General features: G+C 41.5%; 1 protein-coding gene across 1 annotated transcript in view; it reads left to right on the forward strand.

Moving 5' to 3' along the window:
* The first annotated feature begins 1,541 nt into the window (after window positions 1-1,541).
* nmbr (neuromedin B receptor) overlaps window positions 1,542-16,212 on the forward strand; it is a 44,615-nt gene continuing 29,944 nt past the window's right edge. The window contains exons 1-2 of the mRNA XM_063002475.1: window positions 1,542-1,942; window positions 2,596-2,941. Of these exons, the coding sequence (XP_062858545.1) occupies window positions 1,542-1,942; window positions 2,596-2,941 (747 nt within the window). The remainder of the gene's footprint in view (window positions 1,943-2,595; window positions 2,942-16,212) is intronic.

Genomic DNA, 16,212 nt, shown 5'->3' on the forward strand with positions numbered 1-16,212 from the left:
ATATATACAGTGTAGAATTAATAGTCAGACACCTTGACTTTTTGCACACTTTATTGTGTTGTGGATTTAGTTTTGAAAGGATGTATTTTCCATTTTTACCCAATAATCTACAGTTAACCCATAATAAAGTAAAAGCATGTTTTAATTTTTCCCCCTTTATCCCCCAATCTAATTACAATCCCCTGCTGTTTGCACCAACCCACTATGGCTGCAGAAGGGCTGAGTACCACTACACATTCCCTTCCCACATGTGCACTGCATAAGCCAGCCACTTTACTGTGCAGAGAGAGTCACACTTATCTTAGTATAAATCCCCCTAACACTAAGCTGGTAACTTGCAAGTCACAGAGATGAGTTCACGTAATGGCAGACAAGGTAACCTCCCTTGCTGACCACCTGGCTGGAATAGCTGACTATCAAACTTGGATCTTAGCAGTGTAATGCTACCATGTTGGACAGCTGGAACACCTGAGCAATCAAAAGTTTTTTCTTAAATTAATAAAAATCAAAGACTGAAATCTCTCATTTGCAAAAGTATTTGGACTCTTTATTCAGCACTTTGTAGAAGCCCATTTTTCATGGCAGATCCTCAATGTCTGTCAGATTGTTTAAAATGATGAAGACTTGCAGCTGTAAATGCTGCCAAAGGGGCTTCTACATGGTATTAAATACATTTTTTAACATTTGGTTAACAATCTAAACCACAGAGAAAATATTATAATTATAAATTATGAAAGATTTTTAAGGGGAATTAGTTTTTTTATGTATTTAATGTATTACTGTTAGCTAATGTTAGAGTGCAATGACTTATATTTATGAGTATTTACTGAGTTAGTTTGTTGATAGACTGTTATGGCCACACTTAACACTATGGCTTTATGAACTATAGCTTACTAACATTGAAATTAATACCAGTTTTAATAGTATAATGCAACAAAATAGACTTCAAATAGAAAAATTTAAAAAGATCATTTTTGATGTATAAGTCTATATCTATCTGTATGTATCTATGTTCGACCTAATTATTTTCTCTATATAAGCTGTTGTTTATAAATATAATTAGCTTAAGACAGGGAATTTAAGTAGATTCAATTAAGTAATACAATTAAGTGACAGCTAGAATACCTAGCCCGGATAGCTATCGAGATTAGTTATTTATTAGATTTTCGTACACTCCCCCCTGCATGCCACACATAGAATGGCACCAAGGTGGCTCAACAGAAGTGCGCACACACACGCTTAGAACCGGCAGAGCAGAGGGAAGAAGCACTGTGTGATGCTGAGAGTACTTTCAGGTGTCACGTTTGCCTGGAAAAGGGAGTATTTTATCTTTTAGCAGGTTACTTTTAGTGGCCTTTAGTTTTGTTTTCTTGTGCTATATTTGAATACATAGAGTAGCTAGTATTTATATGCATCCAAACAAGAGAATTTAATAAAAGGGGAAACAGTTTTAATATTTTGATTTTTTTTTACATTGTAAAAAAGTGTAAATTTTAGTACAAACTTTACTTAGTAAATTTCTCTGCAAAAGCATGTCAGAAATGAATACTACTTTCAACGCATCATTTTTTAAGGACGTTTTCGGCTACGGTAACTTCAGCGATGAATGGACGTCGGACGCACAGGAGTCGGTTCACTTTGTGCTTCGCTGTGTAATACCGTCCGTTTACATCCTTATCATTTGTGTGGGCTTGCTGGGCAACATCACACTTGTCAAGATCTTTATTACGACGAGTTCCATGCGCAGCGTGCCAAACATCTTCATTTCCAGCTTGGCAATCGGAGATCTGTTGCTCTTGGTGACCTGCGTGCCTGTGGACGCGTTACGCTATTTCTACGAGGAGTGGGTTTTTGGCGGCGTGGCTTGTAAATTGATTGGAGTGATCCAGCTTACATCAGTTGGAGTGTCCGTGTTTACCCTTACAGCACTCAGCGCGGACAGGTGAGCCAAATGCATATACAGTATTCCTAATGCTTTAAGAGTCAAGTTTTCTATAACATATCGTTAGGTGCACTGGCTACCTTTGCTCCTGTGTGTAGGTTAGTGGGTAAATGTAGGAAACCTTTACATGACATTTAGCAGGCACTTTATCCAAAGTATATAGTCCAGTTGTGCCTTGAGGGCCTTGCTCAAGGGCCCATCGCCCATCGCACTCAAACACCTAATGAAAGCACGTCTTTCTAAAACCACTATGTACACTTTTCATCTTTCATATTTTCCAGAAACATATGCAATAATTATAGGTCAATAAAAAGGTGTTTTATAATAATCATAAGCTATTTTGTTTAGCATCCTGTCAGTATATGGAAAACATGACGTTGTTGAGGACTGAACGATAGATTGACAAATCTGAGGTTATATTATGTACGGTTTATTTAAAAGCTATAATTAATAGCTAAAGGGCAGTGAAATCAAGGTAACAGGAGATAAAGGGGATAAATAATAATCTTTTATCCAAAGAAAGAAGTGTTTTCTCTTTACTGTACATTCTAAGAACACAAATCTCCCAAAATCATAATCAAAGAACACAGCAGTGGTTATACATTGTTCCATAATGCACGGTACTAAGTAGGTCCATCTGACTCTTATTCCAGACACAAAGCCATTGTGAACCCCATGGACATCCAGACATCCAGTGCTACATTCTGGACCTGCTTAAAGGCCATTTCTATCTGGGTGGTCTCAGTGCTCCTAGCTGTTCCTGAAGCGGTCTTCTCACAAGTGGTACATATGTCAGATGGGAATTCCACCTTTGCTGCATGTGTGCCCTACCCACTGTCAAATGAGATGCATCCCAAGGTTCATTCTGTGATGATCTTCTTAATCTATTTTGTAATTCCCCTTGGCATCATTTCAATCTACTATTACCACATTGCCAGGACACTGATCACCAGTGCTTACAACATGCCTGGTGAAATGAGTGAGCACACCAAACGGCAGGTAAGAGGCTGCAACTCATGACCATCCCAACCGGTTTGTATTTAGATTTTTATTTTTTTTAAAAGATGTCATTTTTTTAGGAGAATTACCTCATAACAAGCAGCAAGTGTCAGTATAATTCCACTCAAATAATTTTGTAATACAAATATTAAAATAACAGTAGGTTTACATGTGGTCTCCATGCTGATTTCCTGTCACCCTCCAGAAATGCAGAAAGTAAATTAGCTGCACTGATTTGTCCTTAAGTGTGAGTGAATGTGTGTGTGTGTCACAATGTGATAGAATTCTTGGGTCTTGGGTGTATTCCTGCCGTGTGTCCAGCATTTTTAGGTGATGCCTGATCCACCACAGCAACGGACAAAGCAGTTAATGAATATAAATTAAAAAACAGTTGGGGTATGGAGTATTCTGTATGGGCTAAAGCTCAAAAAATCCTAAATGAGGTTTTAAAAAATAGTGATGTTGAATAGTGACATTTAATTTGTTGCAGGATAGCATGTTTTTTTTCAGGACTTAGGTCTGATTGTCATTGTCTGCAAAGAATTTGTTATGTTATCTCTGTGTCCATGTGGGTTTCCTTCTGTTATTCAGTTGGTTGACCACCTTAAACAGGCACGTGCACAGACATTTTTGGGGGCAGGTGCTCAAGCCAAAAAAAGGCACCCATCGCCAAAATTATTAATAAAATAATAATAATTAAAAAACCACAGTAGGATATTTAACTTATATATTTATTTTGTTAACACAATCAATACACATCTAATCAAATAAATCAAATTATCAAATTGCATAAATAAATGAAAAACAGGCAAAACAAGGCCATATTGTGCACACTTTTTAATAACCAAACATCTGATACATCTGCCTCATTTGCTTTACTGGTAGATGGCCTAATCCAGGATAAAAGAGAGCTGCTACCCTGTAGTTCCTTTTCTTTCTGCTTTTGTAACCTTTCTTTTCTTGGCATTATGCTGCAAAATTTGTAAATGAGATAAATCAATGTTGTGCAATAATAATTTCTGACAGAGTTGAAGCATTACACTAATAATATACCATTACTAGTATCAATTTACCTCACCAGACTGTCGTGTAGCTCAACTTAAGACCTACCTTTGATTTCAAATCAGAAACCCACTTTGGGTAGTTAATGTTAACAGTGGGCTTATTTTTATGCCAATCAAATCAAATAGACAGCTAAATAACATTTTCCTATTTATTCATCATTTTTGTATGCTGTTCTATATCATAGAGCATTATGTTTAGCCTTCTACATATATTAGTAGAGGAGGAGGGAGGGGCAAGGCGGATCAGATCGGGGCAGAATTCTCTCAAGAACTCAAATAACTGCCCGTCAGATATCAAAACACTTTTGGGGGTAATTGATGACAGAGAGGGTAATTTTTATTTTTAAATAATGATGAATGTAGAAACAAATTGGGCTCTAGCAGAAAGGGCACTTTTCTCATCCAGGGCAAAAGGGCAGGTGCTTGAGCACCACTAGGGGTCTATCTGTGCACGTGCCTGACCTTAAATCATACCAGTAGGTGAATTTGTAACTTGAGGTTGTCATTAGCTAAAAGTAGCTTTTATCAATTCAATTCAGTGTGGTTTATTGACATGACCATGTTCAGTTACATCAGTGGTAAAGCATCATCAAACAATAAACACAAATGAATAAAAGAGAAATAAAAAAAAACAGTAATAATAAAATAAAAAATATCAAAGAAAACATAAACACCATTAAAAAGCCAATTACAGCATTACGGGCAACTTTAAGAACATTACAGAAAACATTTAGAACATCAAAATAATATTTATAGTGTGCAAGGAAAAGAAAAATACAAACTGGGCAATTTTCCATATACAGTGCTACCTTGAAACTCAACATTTAAAAGGCATTGAGTTTCAAGGTATTTCTTCCTATAAGAATGTATGGAAAATCTGTTAATGCCCTCCATGGTCCCGTGAAACTGCATATATTTTAAGCTTATGTAAAATAATGGGGTTATATTTGACACGTATACACTGGAAAACATGAAAAACACTGAAATACAATTGAAGACAGTTCAATAAAAGATCAATAACAAAATAACAAATGCACTTTACCTTCACTTCTTTATTGTTTCCTTATGCTTCTTAATCATGGAGATGCTTAATGTTGGAATACTGTATTCCGTTCAGTAAAGGTGCATTCACATGAGAAGCTTAATGTGACTTATTGTACTAAAACGAGCGAGGAATTTCATTAGTGGAGAGAACTTATGAGCAGTAATAATTAAGAGAGGTTTAGTGTTTCTATGTTGTCACGTTAAACTTTTTTTTAACAATAAGTGTTTTAGACTCACTGTCACTCACTGTCCCTAATAATGTGACAAGCAGATATAATCGACCTGCTAAAGTGCAGCTTTCTGTTATTTTTTCTTACAGGATGGGCAGTTTGTCCTTATATCAGAGGCGATTAAATTGGGGGATTAGATTTTTAGAATTGTTCATATTTGCACATTATGTAAAAAGTGCAGCTCCACCTCCACATTGTTGCTATCGCACTGCTGGCAGAGTCTTTGCTCTTTAGGAAGCCAGGATTTCTTGTATTTGTTGTCTTCATGGCCAGGCTGTGTTAACTAAGTTTCTGTCTTTCGGATCACTCACTGTGTTCAAGTATCTGCTACAGTGTACTGTCTTTTTAGGACCAGCTAGCAATGCATTTTGCTTTGTGCTTGTGTCTATGTGTTCCAATGGGTGATCTAGTTTTGTTGTTGAACTGTTATTATTTGGCTTTGGTCTGATTGATTGTATTATAGACTGGTCCTGACATCTAACAGTGTTTGTGTGTGTTAGTGAATTCAGTGTCAGAACCAGCTGTGTGAGGAAACTCTTCTCTTTGCCCAGCTTTTGGCATTGTATGGCTTTGTAATGATAGGACTAGGTTCACTGTATTTTAGATGTAGCCAATATTTAATTCTTTTTTTGAATTGTGAGTAGAAGTGGAAATTGGATTTTTTTAAATTAATGAAACATTGTTCTGATTTACATGTGGATCAAACAGGGTGTGTAGGGTGTAAATATAATCTAATGTGATTTGGTATGAATCCAGTCTGACTTTTACTCAATACTGTTTCATAAGGAAGTCTATAAATCTAAAATTGATAATGCTGCTGAAAACCTTTACCTGCTTACTTACACACAGATGCCCCGATAATTATTAGGATTAAATTTATTTCCACTTTTGAAAATGGGAGTTGTGAGACCTTGACTCCAGATGTCAGGGAAGTAACCTACACTTGAATAGTTTGAGGATGGCTAATTGGATTTTTTTTTTTTATTGTGTTTTCATTTAATACACTGTCAGGCCCACTTGCCTTTTTTGGTTTTAGGTTAGATATGTATTTCCCTGATTAGTAATGGGGGAGTCCACTGCCAGCAGCTCTTGTTTGGTCATATTGTATTTTTGCTCCTCAAGAAAGTGATCACTAGCTTAACACCTCCCCTATACCATGATTGCTGGCATCTGTATCCAGGATAAATAGCTAATCCATTTAGAGAAGTGTCAGGATCAGACCTTTACACAGGCACTGCTTCAAAGTGTCAAAGGCCTGTTGACTTTCCTCTGTCAACCGAAAGTCACTCCCCTTCTCTGCAAGATGGTGCAGTAGGTGGGCAATGTCAGAAAGTGCTAATAGGCATCTCCTATTAGCACTTCCAGCTGCTCCTTCTACTCCTGCTGGTAGAATTGTGATGTTTAATGAAACCTATGCATCAAACCCCAGGACACCTGTGCCCAGGCTTCACTTTTACATTCACTGGCTGCCAGAACTGGTGGCACTTTAATACTCCTGGCTGTACCACGCTCATTGTTGAGCCAATGTCGACCTGGGTGTCGTAATAATGGTTGCATTGCAAGAATAATGGTTGCATTGCAATTGTCTTTTTCTGTAGACATTTTGATTGATGGCAGCCATGACAGACCACCCTTGACATTGCTGTCACAGCCTCTTTCTTCATTGTAGCTTTATATAGTTCCTACATGTAGCAATTATTTTTTTCACATAGTTATCAATTTTTTTATCCATAAAATATACTTCTTGTCATATTATCATTGTCATTATAGCTTTGTTTTCCTGTGATGAGTGAAAAATCAGTTGTTAGTCTAGTGGAGAAGATTTTAGATTTTAGCAGGAAAATGTACATTTAGGATTTAGAAATGACCAGAGTAGTAAATATCATACACTATACAAAATATGATTTATGACCTTGATTTATGACCCCCAATGTGAGTGACTGGGTAGTTTGATTGACAGGTCATGTTGACTGACATAGGTATGGAACGCCCACCCGCCCACCTCTCCCATCCCGCCCACCTCTCCCACCCCACTCACCCCACACCCCAGCACCCCCCCCATCCCACACACACACACACACACACTTAACACTACTCAGACACAAAAGCGATTTAAGTTGGTGTCTTAAAGCAAACATCATTTGATTAATGCTAACTAAATATAAAATTATATTTAAAATAAAATGTATAATAATACAATAAATGAGATACTTAGTTTTTCTTCACAGGCCAACACCACAGACCCCAACCCACCCACCCACCTCTCCCATCCCATCCCACCTCTCCCACCCCACTCACCCCACACCCCAGCACCCCCCCCATCCCACACACACACACACACACACACCCACACACTCCACACTACTCAGACACAAAAGCAATTTAAGTTGGTGTATTAAAGCAAACATCATTGATTAATACTAACTAAATATAAAATTATATTTTAAATAAATGAGATACTTAGTTTTTCTTCACAGGCCAACACAACAAGCATAAACACACACACACACACACACACCCCACACACCCCCACACCTCAAGGGTTTATCTGGTTAGGGGCACCTCATAGTTTCTAACATCAAAAGTCAATTAGGTGCGATGTCTCTATATATGTTAATGTTTAAGGTTTATAACATTGGACAGACCGGCAGACAGACTGAGGTTATCTTTACTACAAAGGGGGCTTTCCAGACGTGTATCCCCCACCACCCCACAAACGGTGAGGGGGCACAAACACGTCTCCTAAGGTTTACGAAAACCCATATTACACAGACTGTTAAATCTTTTTAGATATTTTTCAGCAACCCCAACTGTTAGTTCTTGTGTTAGTGAAACAATTAGATTTTTGCACCAAGGAGAAAAAGATTATGTCAATGCATATGACAGCCGACATCATGATCACTTTAAGGTAGCTAAATTAACTTATTTGATTCTTGGGGTTATGACATTTTGTGGGTTGAACAAGAGTAGCATGACATACCCTGTTTTGTCTGTTAAAAGAAACATCAACCACATTCACTTACACCACCCCACAACATTCCACCACTACTCAGACACAAAAGCGCTATAAGCTAGCGTTTTAAAGTATGCACCATTGATTAATGCTAACTAAATATAAATGTGTATTTTAAATTAAATGTTTAATAAAACAAATAAATGAGATACTTAGTTTTTCTTCACAGGCCAACACAACAAGCATAAACACACACACACACACACACACACACACATACCATCACAAATTAGGCTAGTTTAAGGTATAGTGTTTTTTTTTTGTTTTTTTTTACATTAAACGTATAGCCACCTTTCCTAACACTCTAAAGCTACATTTTCTTAAGACTGAAGACATTTTTTCAGCAAGAGATTTTATTTTGTGAATGGCAAAATATATTAAGATAAGATAAGATAAGACTTTATTGATCCCCTTAGGGAAATTAACTTGTTACAGCAGTATGAAGACAGGAAAAAAATGGAAAGAAATATTAAAATATTGCACACATAGTGTGTAATTATTTACTCTAAAAAATATCTAACAATAATATATACATTAGAAATATACATAATATATTAGGTTATTGCACTTCTTCTTCTTCTTTTGACTTTTCCCTTTTCAGGGGTTGCCACAGCGAGTCATCCTCCTCCATCTCACTCTGTCCACTGCGTCCTCTGTCCTCACCCCAACTACTTCCATGTCCTCTCTAACTGCATCCATATACCTCCTCTTTGGTCTTCCTCTTTGTCTTTTTCCTGGCAGCTGCATATCTAACAACCTTCTACCAATATACCCACTGTCCCTCCTCTGGACATGTCCAAACCATCTCAGTCTGGCCTCTCTAACTTTATCTCCTAGTTGTTTAACCTGTGCTGTACCTCTGATTATCTCATTCCTAACCTTATCCATCCTTGTCACTCCCAAGGAGAATATTAGGTTATTGCACTTATTGTAAATAAATTACATATTGCACTTGTTATTACACCATGAACATGTAAGATTGGGTATGAGTGAGATTATTATATATTATTACTGTTGTCCTGATGGCTGCTGGAATAACGGACATGCGGTAGTGCTCCTTCTTACACAGGGGGGGCGGAGAAGAGCTTGGTAGGTCTCCTCATGTAGTGGATGTGTGGTGATGTCTAGGATGAATGACAGCTTGGCTATCAACCTCCTATCTCCCACCTCCTCTACAGGTTCTGGGATTTAGCAAGTGATTGTGCTGTCAAATTTAGTTTTATACAATGTGGATAAAGGTTCCACATACATTTTCTTATTAGCTTATTAACCTATAGAACTACACACTAGATAAATACTTAATCCCAAAATGAAAAAGTTACCAAATAAATTTTTATACATGTATAACACATGTATAACTTTATAATACACCTATAGCTAAACGTATTGCTAAACCACTAATTACACTTAAAACAATTACAACTTAAAATACAACTGAAATTTTGCTTGTTGCCCCCAAAACTTTTCCAGTCTTTGTTCGAATGTGGATGGTGCATCCGTCCTTCAGATCTACTGCATTTAAACTCTGGAGCCCACTCTCTCCCACAATTTCTGTTCTGCTCTTCCATCTCTTTCTTCAAAGATCAACTAAAAACTTTCTTCTTTACAGCTCATTACTTTTCTTCATCCATCTTTTACTGATTTTTATGTTTTCCTCTTCTTCGTTATACCTATCATAAGTATCGCTGAGTTTGTGAAAAAGTTATATAAATAGAGTTATTTAATATTATTATTATAGTATTTAAGATGCTTTTACTTGCTGTTTTTGCATTGAAGTAGTTAGCTTGCTACACATTTGCACAGCGTTTTGTGTAAAAATAATATTATTTTAATCATTAAGTAGTTTCACACAAGGTTTTTTTCCCAATAACACTTTCTTAAAGCGATGCAGCCATAAATTTCACCTGTGGTTATCAACATATTGTAACGGTTTGTGGGCTAGACGGACAGGAGGGGCGGACACAAACGCGGAGATGTGTGACAGAAACTATATTTAATAACAATAAAGACAAGACAGGGTAAACTGACAGAACAGGACTGAACAGGACTAACGGACAGGCGAAACAAAGACTAAACCGGCTAAACAGACTAAACAGGCTAACGGACAGGCTAAACAGGCTAACGGGGCTAAACAGGCTAACGGACAGGCTAAACAGGCTAACGGGGCTAAACAGGCTAACGGACAGGCTAAACAGGCTAACGGGGCTAAACAGGCTAACGGGGCAAACAAACAGGCTAACGGGGCTAAACAGGCTAACGGGGCAAACAAACAGGCTAAACAGACTAAACAGGTTAAACAGACGAAACAGGCGAAACCGACGAAACAGGTCAAACAGAGCAGACAGAGCAAACAGAGCAAACAGAGCAAACAGAGCGAGAACGGACAGAGTACCAGGAGCCGAGATCCCAGACGCAAACAGAGTTACCATGCAATAGTCTCCAACCAGCCTTTCCCTGAGCCTCTCCTAAATAGTAGCAGCTGGGGCTAATTAGCCCCAGCTAACCAATCAGGAGAGGGAGGCTGGCTGGAGACTGGGGAGAGAAGGGCGTGGCACACTGGAGCACAGGATCACCCTGAGGCTCCAAGCGTGACAGTAGGCCCCTCCCCGAAGGCACGACTCCTGGCGTGCCCAAATACAAAACAAAAAGGAGGTCCTGGACCTTGAGGGGCAAATTCGAAGTCATTCAAAAAATTCTGAGGCAGGCATGACAAAAGTTCAGAAGCGCCGTCGGTGGGTGCTGATAAAGAACCAGGATCACCCTCTGGGGGTGCTGACTTGACAGGAGCGCCTTTGGAGACAGGAGTGCCATCAGGGGGCACCGACTCGGGAACAAGAGCGCCATCGGAGGGCGCCAATTTGGGAACAGAAGCACCATCAAAGGACACCAACTCTGGAACAGGAGCGCCATCAGGGGGCGCCAACTCAGGAACAGGAGTGCCGTCGGAGGACACCAACTCAGGAACAGAAGTGCCGTCGGAGGACACCAACTCAGGAACAGAAGTGCCGTCGGAGGACACCAACTCAGGAACAGAAGTGCCGTCGGAGGACACCAACTCAGGAACAGAAGTGCCGTCGGAGGACACCAACTCAGGAACAGAAGTGCCGTCGGAGGACACCAACTCAGGAACAGAAGTGCCGTCGGAGGACACCAACTCAGGAACAGAAGCGCCATCGGGATGCGCCAACTCGGGAACAGGAGCGCCATCGGGATGCGCCAACTCGGGAACAGGAGCGCCATCGGGATGCGCCAACTCGGGAACCGGAGCGCCATCGGGATGCGCCAACTCGGGAACCGGAGCGCCATCGGGATGCGCCAACTCGGGAACCGGAGCGCCATCGGGATGCGCCAACTCGGGAACAGGAGCGCCATCGGGATGCGCCAACTCGGGAACAGGAGCGCCATCGGGATGCGCCAACTCGGGAACAGGAGCGCCATCGGGATGCGCCAACTCGGGAACAGGAGCGCCATCGGGATGCGCCAACTCGGGAACAGGAGCGCCATCGGGATGCGCCAACTCGGGAACAGGAGCGTCGCCGAGGGACGCCAATTCGGGAACAGAAATCAACTGCGGTGAGCCTGGCGAAGAGGCTTCGGGAGTCAGCTGCGGTGAGCCTGGCGAAGAGGCTTCGGGAGTCAGCTGCGGTGAGCCTGGCGAAGAGGCTTCGGGAGTCAGCTGCGATGAGCCTGGCGAAGAGGCTTCGGGAGTCAGCTGCGTTGACCCTTGAGAAGAGGCGTCCGGAGTCAGCTGCGTGGACCCTTGAGAAGAGGCGTCCAGAGTCAGCTGCGAGGACCCTTGAGAGGCGTCCGAAGTCACTTGAGAAAACACTGGAGAAACGTCATTCAGCGGCGAGGACCCTGGAGAGGCATCCGAAATCAGCTGCGAAAACACTGGAGAAACGTCATACAGCTGCGAGGACCCTGGAGAGGCGTCCGAAGTCAGCTGCGAAAACACTGGAGAAACGTCATTCAGCTGCGAGGACCCTGGAGAGGCGTCCGAAGTCAGCTGCGAAAACACTGGAGAAACGTCATTCAGCTGCGAGGACCCTGGAGAGGCGTCCGAAGTCAGCTGCGAAAACACTAGAGAAACGTCACTCAGCTGTGAGGACCCTGGAGAGGCGTCCGGGGTTAGCTGCGAAAACACTAGAGAAACATCACTCAGCTGTGAGGACCCTGGAGAGGCGTCCGAAGTCACTTGGGAAAACACTGGAGAAATGTCATTCAGCTGTGAGGACCCTGGAGAGGCGTCCGAAATCCGCTGCGAAAACACTGGAGAAACATCACTCAGCTGTGAGGACCCTGGAGAGGCGTCCGAAGTCAGCTGCGAAAATCCTTGAGAAACTCCTTGAAACGGCTGTGAGGACCCTGGAGAGGCGTCCGGAGTCAACTGCGAGGACCCTGGCGAGGAGGCTTCCGGAGTCAGCTGCGTGGACCCTTGAGAGGAGGCGTCCGGAGTCAGCTGCGTGGACCCTTGAGAGGAGGCGTCCGGAGTCAGCTGCGTGGACCCTTGAGAAACTGGACTCAGCTGCGAAAACACTGGAGAGGCGTCCGAAATCAGCTGCTTGGACCCCGGATATGCGTCAGAAGTCAGCTGTTTGGACCCTGGAGAAACTGGACTCAGCTGCGAAAACACTGGAGAGGTGTCCGAAATCAGCTGCTTGGACCCTGGATATGCGTCAGAAGTCAGCTGTTTGGACCCTGGAGAAACTGGACTCAGCTGCGAAAACACTGGAGAGGCATCCGAAATCAGCTGCTTGGACCCTGGATATGCGTCAGAAGTCAGCTGTTTGGACCCTGGAGAAACTGGACTCAGCTGCGAAAACACTGGAGAGGCATCCGAAATCAGCTGCTTGGACCCTGGATATGCGTCAAAAGTCAGCTGTTTGGACCCTGGAGAAACTAGACTCAGCTGCGAAAACACTGGAGAGGCGTCCGAAATCAGCTGCTTGGACCCTGGATATGCGTCAAAAGTCAGCTGTTTGGACCCTGGAGAAACTGGACTCAGCTGCGAAAACACTGGAGAGGCATCCGAAATCAGCTGCTTGGACCCTGGATATGCGTCAGAAGTCAGCTGTTTGGACCCTGGAGAAACTGGACTCAGCTGCGAAAACACTGGAGAGGCGTCCGAAATCAGCTGCTTGGACCCTGGATATGCGTCAAAAGTCAGCTGTTTGGACCCTGGAGAAACTGGACTCAGCTGCGAAAACACTGGAGAGGCGTCCGAAATCAGCTGCTTGGACCCTGGATATGCGTCAAAAGTCAGCTGTTTGGACCCTGGAGAAACTAGACTCAGCTGCGAAAACACTGGAGCCGGCGAACACACAGAAGGACCCCCGGAGCCCTTGGGGTTGAAACAGGAAACAGGACCTAATTAATATTGACTGGCTCCTAACGTGGACTTGGGACAGTCACGAGCTTTATAAGCGGGCACTGGCTCCTGGACCACATCCGCAGTGGGCACTGGGGAAAATTTAACCTCCTCAGTGGGCACTGGATGCCAGGTATAAGCTGCAGTGGGCACTTTGCTACATGAACATTTGGTTCTCATGAGGCCCTCGAAATCCTTCACCGAGTTCAGCTCAACTCCCCTGTCAGACCAAAGCTGCTTAGCCCACTCACGAGCAGCACCCCTCAGCCGAGACATCATAAATCGAACCTTGTCGATTTCAGTTGGCTGGGGGTCCAGAAGGTTCTGCAGGTAGAGCTGGCTCTGTAGAAGGAAGCCTTCAACCCTATGGTTGCTTCCATCATAAGGAGCCGGCCTACTAAGCGGGAAGACTTGAGGAAACCTCATAGAGCCAAAGTCTGGGAAAGTATAAACCAGTAACATCTCGCTGTGTCCTAACGGGGGAGACTATTCTGTAACGGTTTGTGGGCTAGACGGACAGGAGGGGCGGACACAAACGCGGAGATGTGTGACAGAAACTATATTTAATAACAATAAAGACAAGACAGGGTAAACTGACAGAACAGGACTGAACAGGACTAACGGACAGGCGAAACAAAGACTAAACCGGCTAAACAGACTAAACAGGCTAACGGACAGGCTAAACAGGCTAACGGGGCTAAACAGGCTATCGGACAGGCTAAACAGGCTAACGGGGCTAAACAGGCTAACGGACAGGCTAAACAGGCTAACGGGGCTAAACAGGCTAACGGGGCAAACAAACAGGCTAACGGGGCTAAACAGGCTAACGGGGCAAACAAACAGGCTAAACAGGTTAAACAGGCGAAACCGACGAAACAGGTCAAACAGAGCAGACAGAGCAAACAGAGCAAACAGAGCAAACAGAGCAAACAGAGCAAACAGAGCAAACAGAGCAAACAGAGCAAACAGAGCAAACAGAGCAAGAACGGACAGAGTACCAGGAGCCGAGATCCCAGACGCAAACAGAGTTACCATGCAATAGTCTCCAACCAGCCTTTCCCTGAGCCTCTCCTAAATAGTAGCAGCTGGGGCTAATTAGCCCCAGCTAACCAATCAGGAGAGGGAGGCTGGCTGGAGACTGGGGAGAGAAGGGCGTGGCACACTGGAGCACAGGATCACCCTGAGGCTCCAAGCGTGACACATATTTGTTTGGGTCTAATCATGTTGTAAGAAGGTTTGATGAGTGATGCTAATGAGGTGGCAGGGTAGGTAATACATTTACATAAGTTATTGTTTTTTGTTGTTTTTGTTCTTTTCTTGGTACAGGAATGATTTAAGATTCTTGTCCATTGTAATCACTAATGCTATAGAATGGTACATAATATAAGGTTATAATTTATTCCTTTAACATAAGAGCACACATTTTCCTGCTTACATCAAAATGAGAAACATTAATGCTGGCACAGTTATACTTTCAACATATTCTTCACAACACAGCAGTAGTACAATCCAAAGTATGAAAAGTCACACAGGATCACTTTTTAAAGTGACAAAACTCTTAACTCAGTACATGCATCACATATGTTGTTTAATTATTCTAGTTAATTATTGTTCACTACATATACTAGGTTATCAATAATGCTGTGAAGTTTTTTGTTAAGTCCATTGCACTTGGTTATTATTATTGTTTATAAATATTAAAAACTTAGATTTATAATCATCCATAGTATTACAGAATTGACACAGAATGTTGTAGAAGAAAGGCCTTTAAGTTTAAATGTCTTAAATAATTATTTAAATGTTTTTACATCAACCGATAAAGCTATAAGTTCTCGCTGCAACTAAATACAAACCATTTTACAAACAGCCGTATGCAATAAAACCAAAGAAAAATACAGTCAAGAAAGAAAGACAGGCCATATTCGTCAGATAAGGTCACTTTGTGATCATGCAAACTGATTGCTACTGAAGACATGCAAATTGCTAGAGCGGATGTCGGTGAACAAATAAACTTAAAAAATGTATTGTTCATATAATTATGTATAGTTAGTAATTAACAAGACTGATCTTGTCATTCGGACTTTGTAAAGTATCATCTATTGTTTTTAACTAAATAAGTTTATCATATCTAGAATCTTGCTTGAAATAAAAAAGATTATGGTGAAATACATGATTGTAACTGTAAGATTAACACACACAAAAAAGAAAAGAAAAAAAAAAGTGAAATAACATATTTACACCTCAAACTCAAGAAGGGAAATGTATAAACATTCACTCATACTGTTCTGCCTACAAAACAGTTGGCAAACTTTGTTAGCTCAATAATATGATGCACAAGAGTTTAGTATTCTTCAAAAGAATGTAAAGACTCATTTCTTCTTAATTTCATTTGTTGCTCGATATCATCTTTTAGAAGTTGGAAGGTTTTCAATTTGGGCTTATCATTAAATATAACCGGTTTATAGATAAAATGTGTCTGTATTGACACAATTAAAATTCCTATTTCATCGCAATACATAATGTATTAGGCCATAGAACTGTTTTAAACTGTT

The sequence above is a fragment of the Trichomycterus rosablanca genome, chromosome 9 (genome assembly GCF_030014385.1).
Source record: "Trichomycterus rosablanca isolate fTriRos1 chromosome 9, fTriRos1.hap1, whole genome shotgun sequence".
NCBI lineage: Eukaryota > Metazoa > Chordata > Actinopteri > Siluriformes > Trichomycteridae > Trichomycterus > Trichomycterus rosablanca.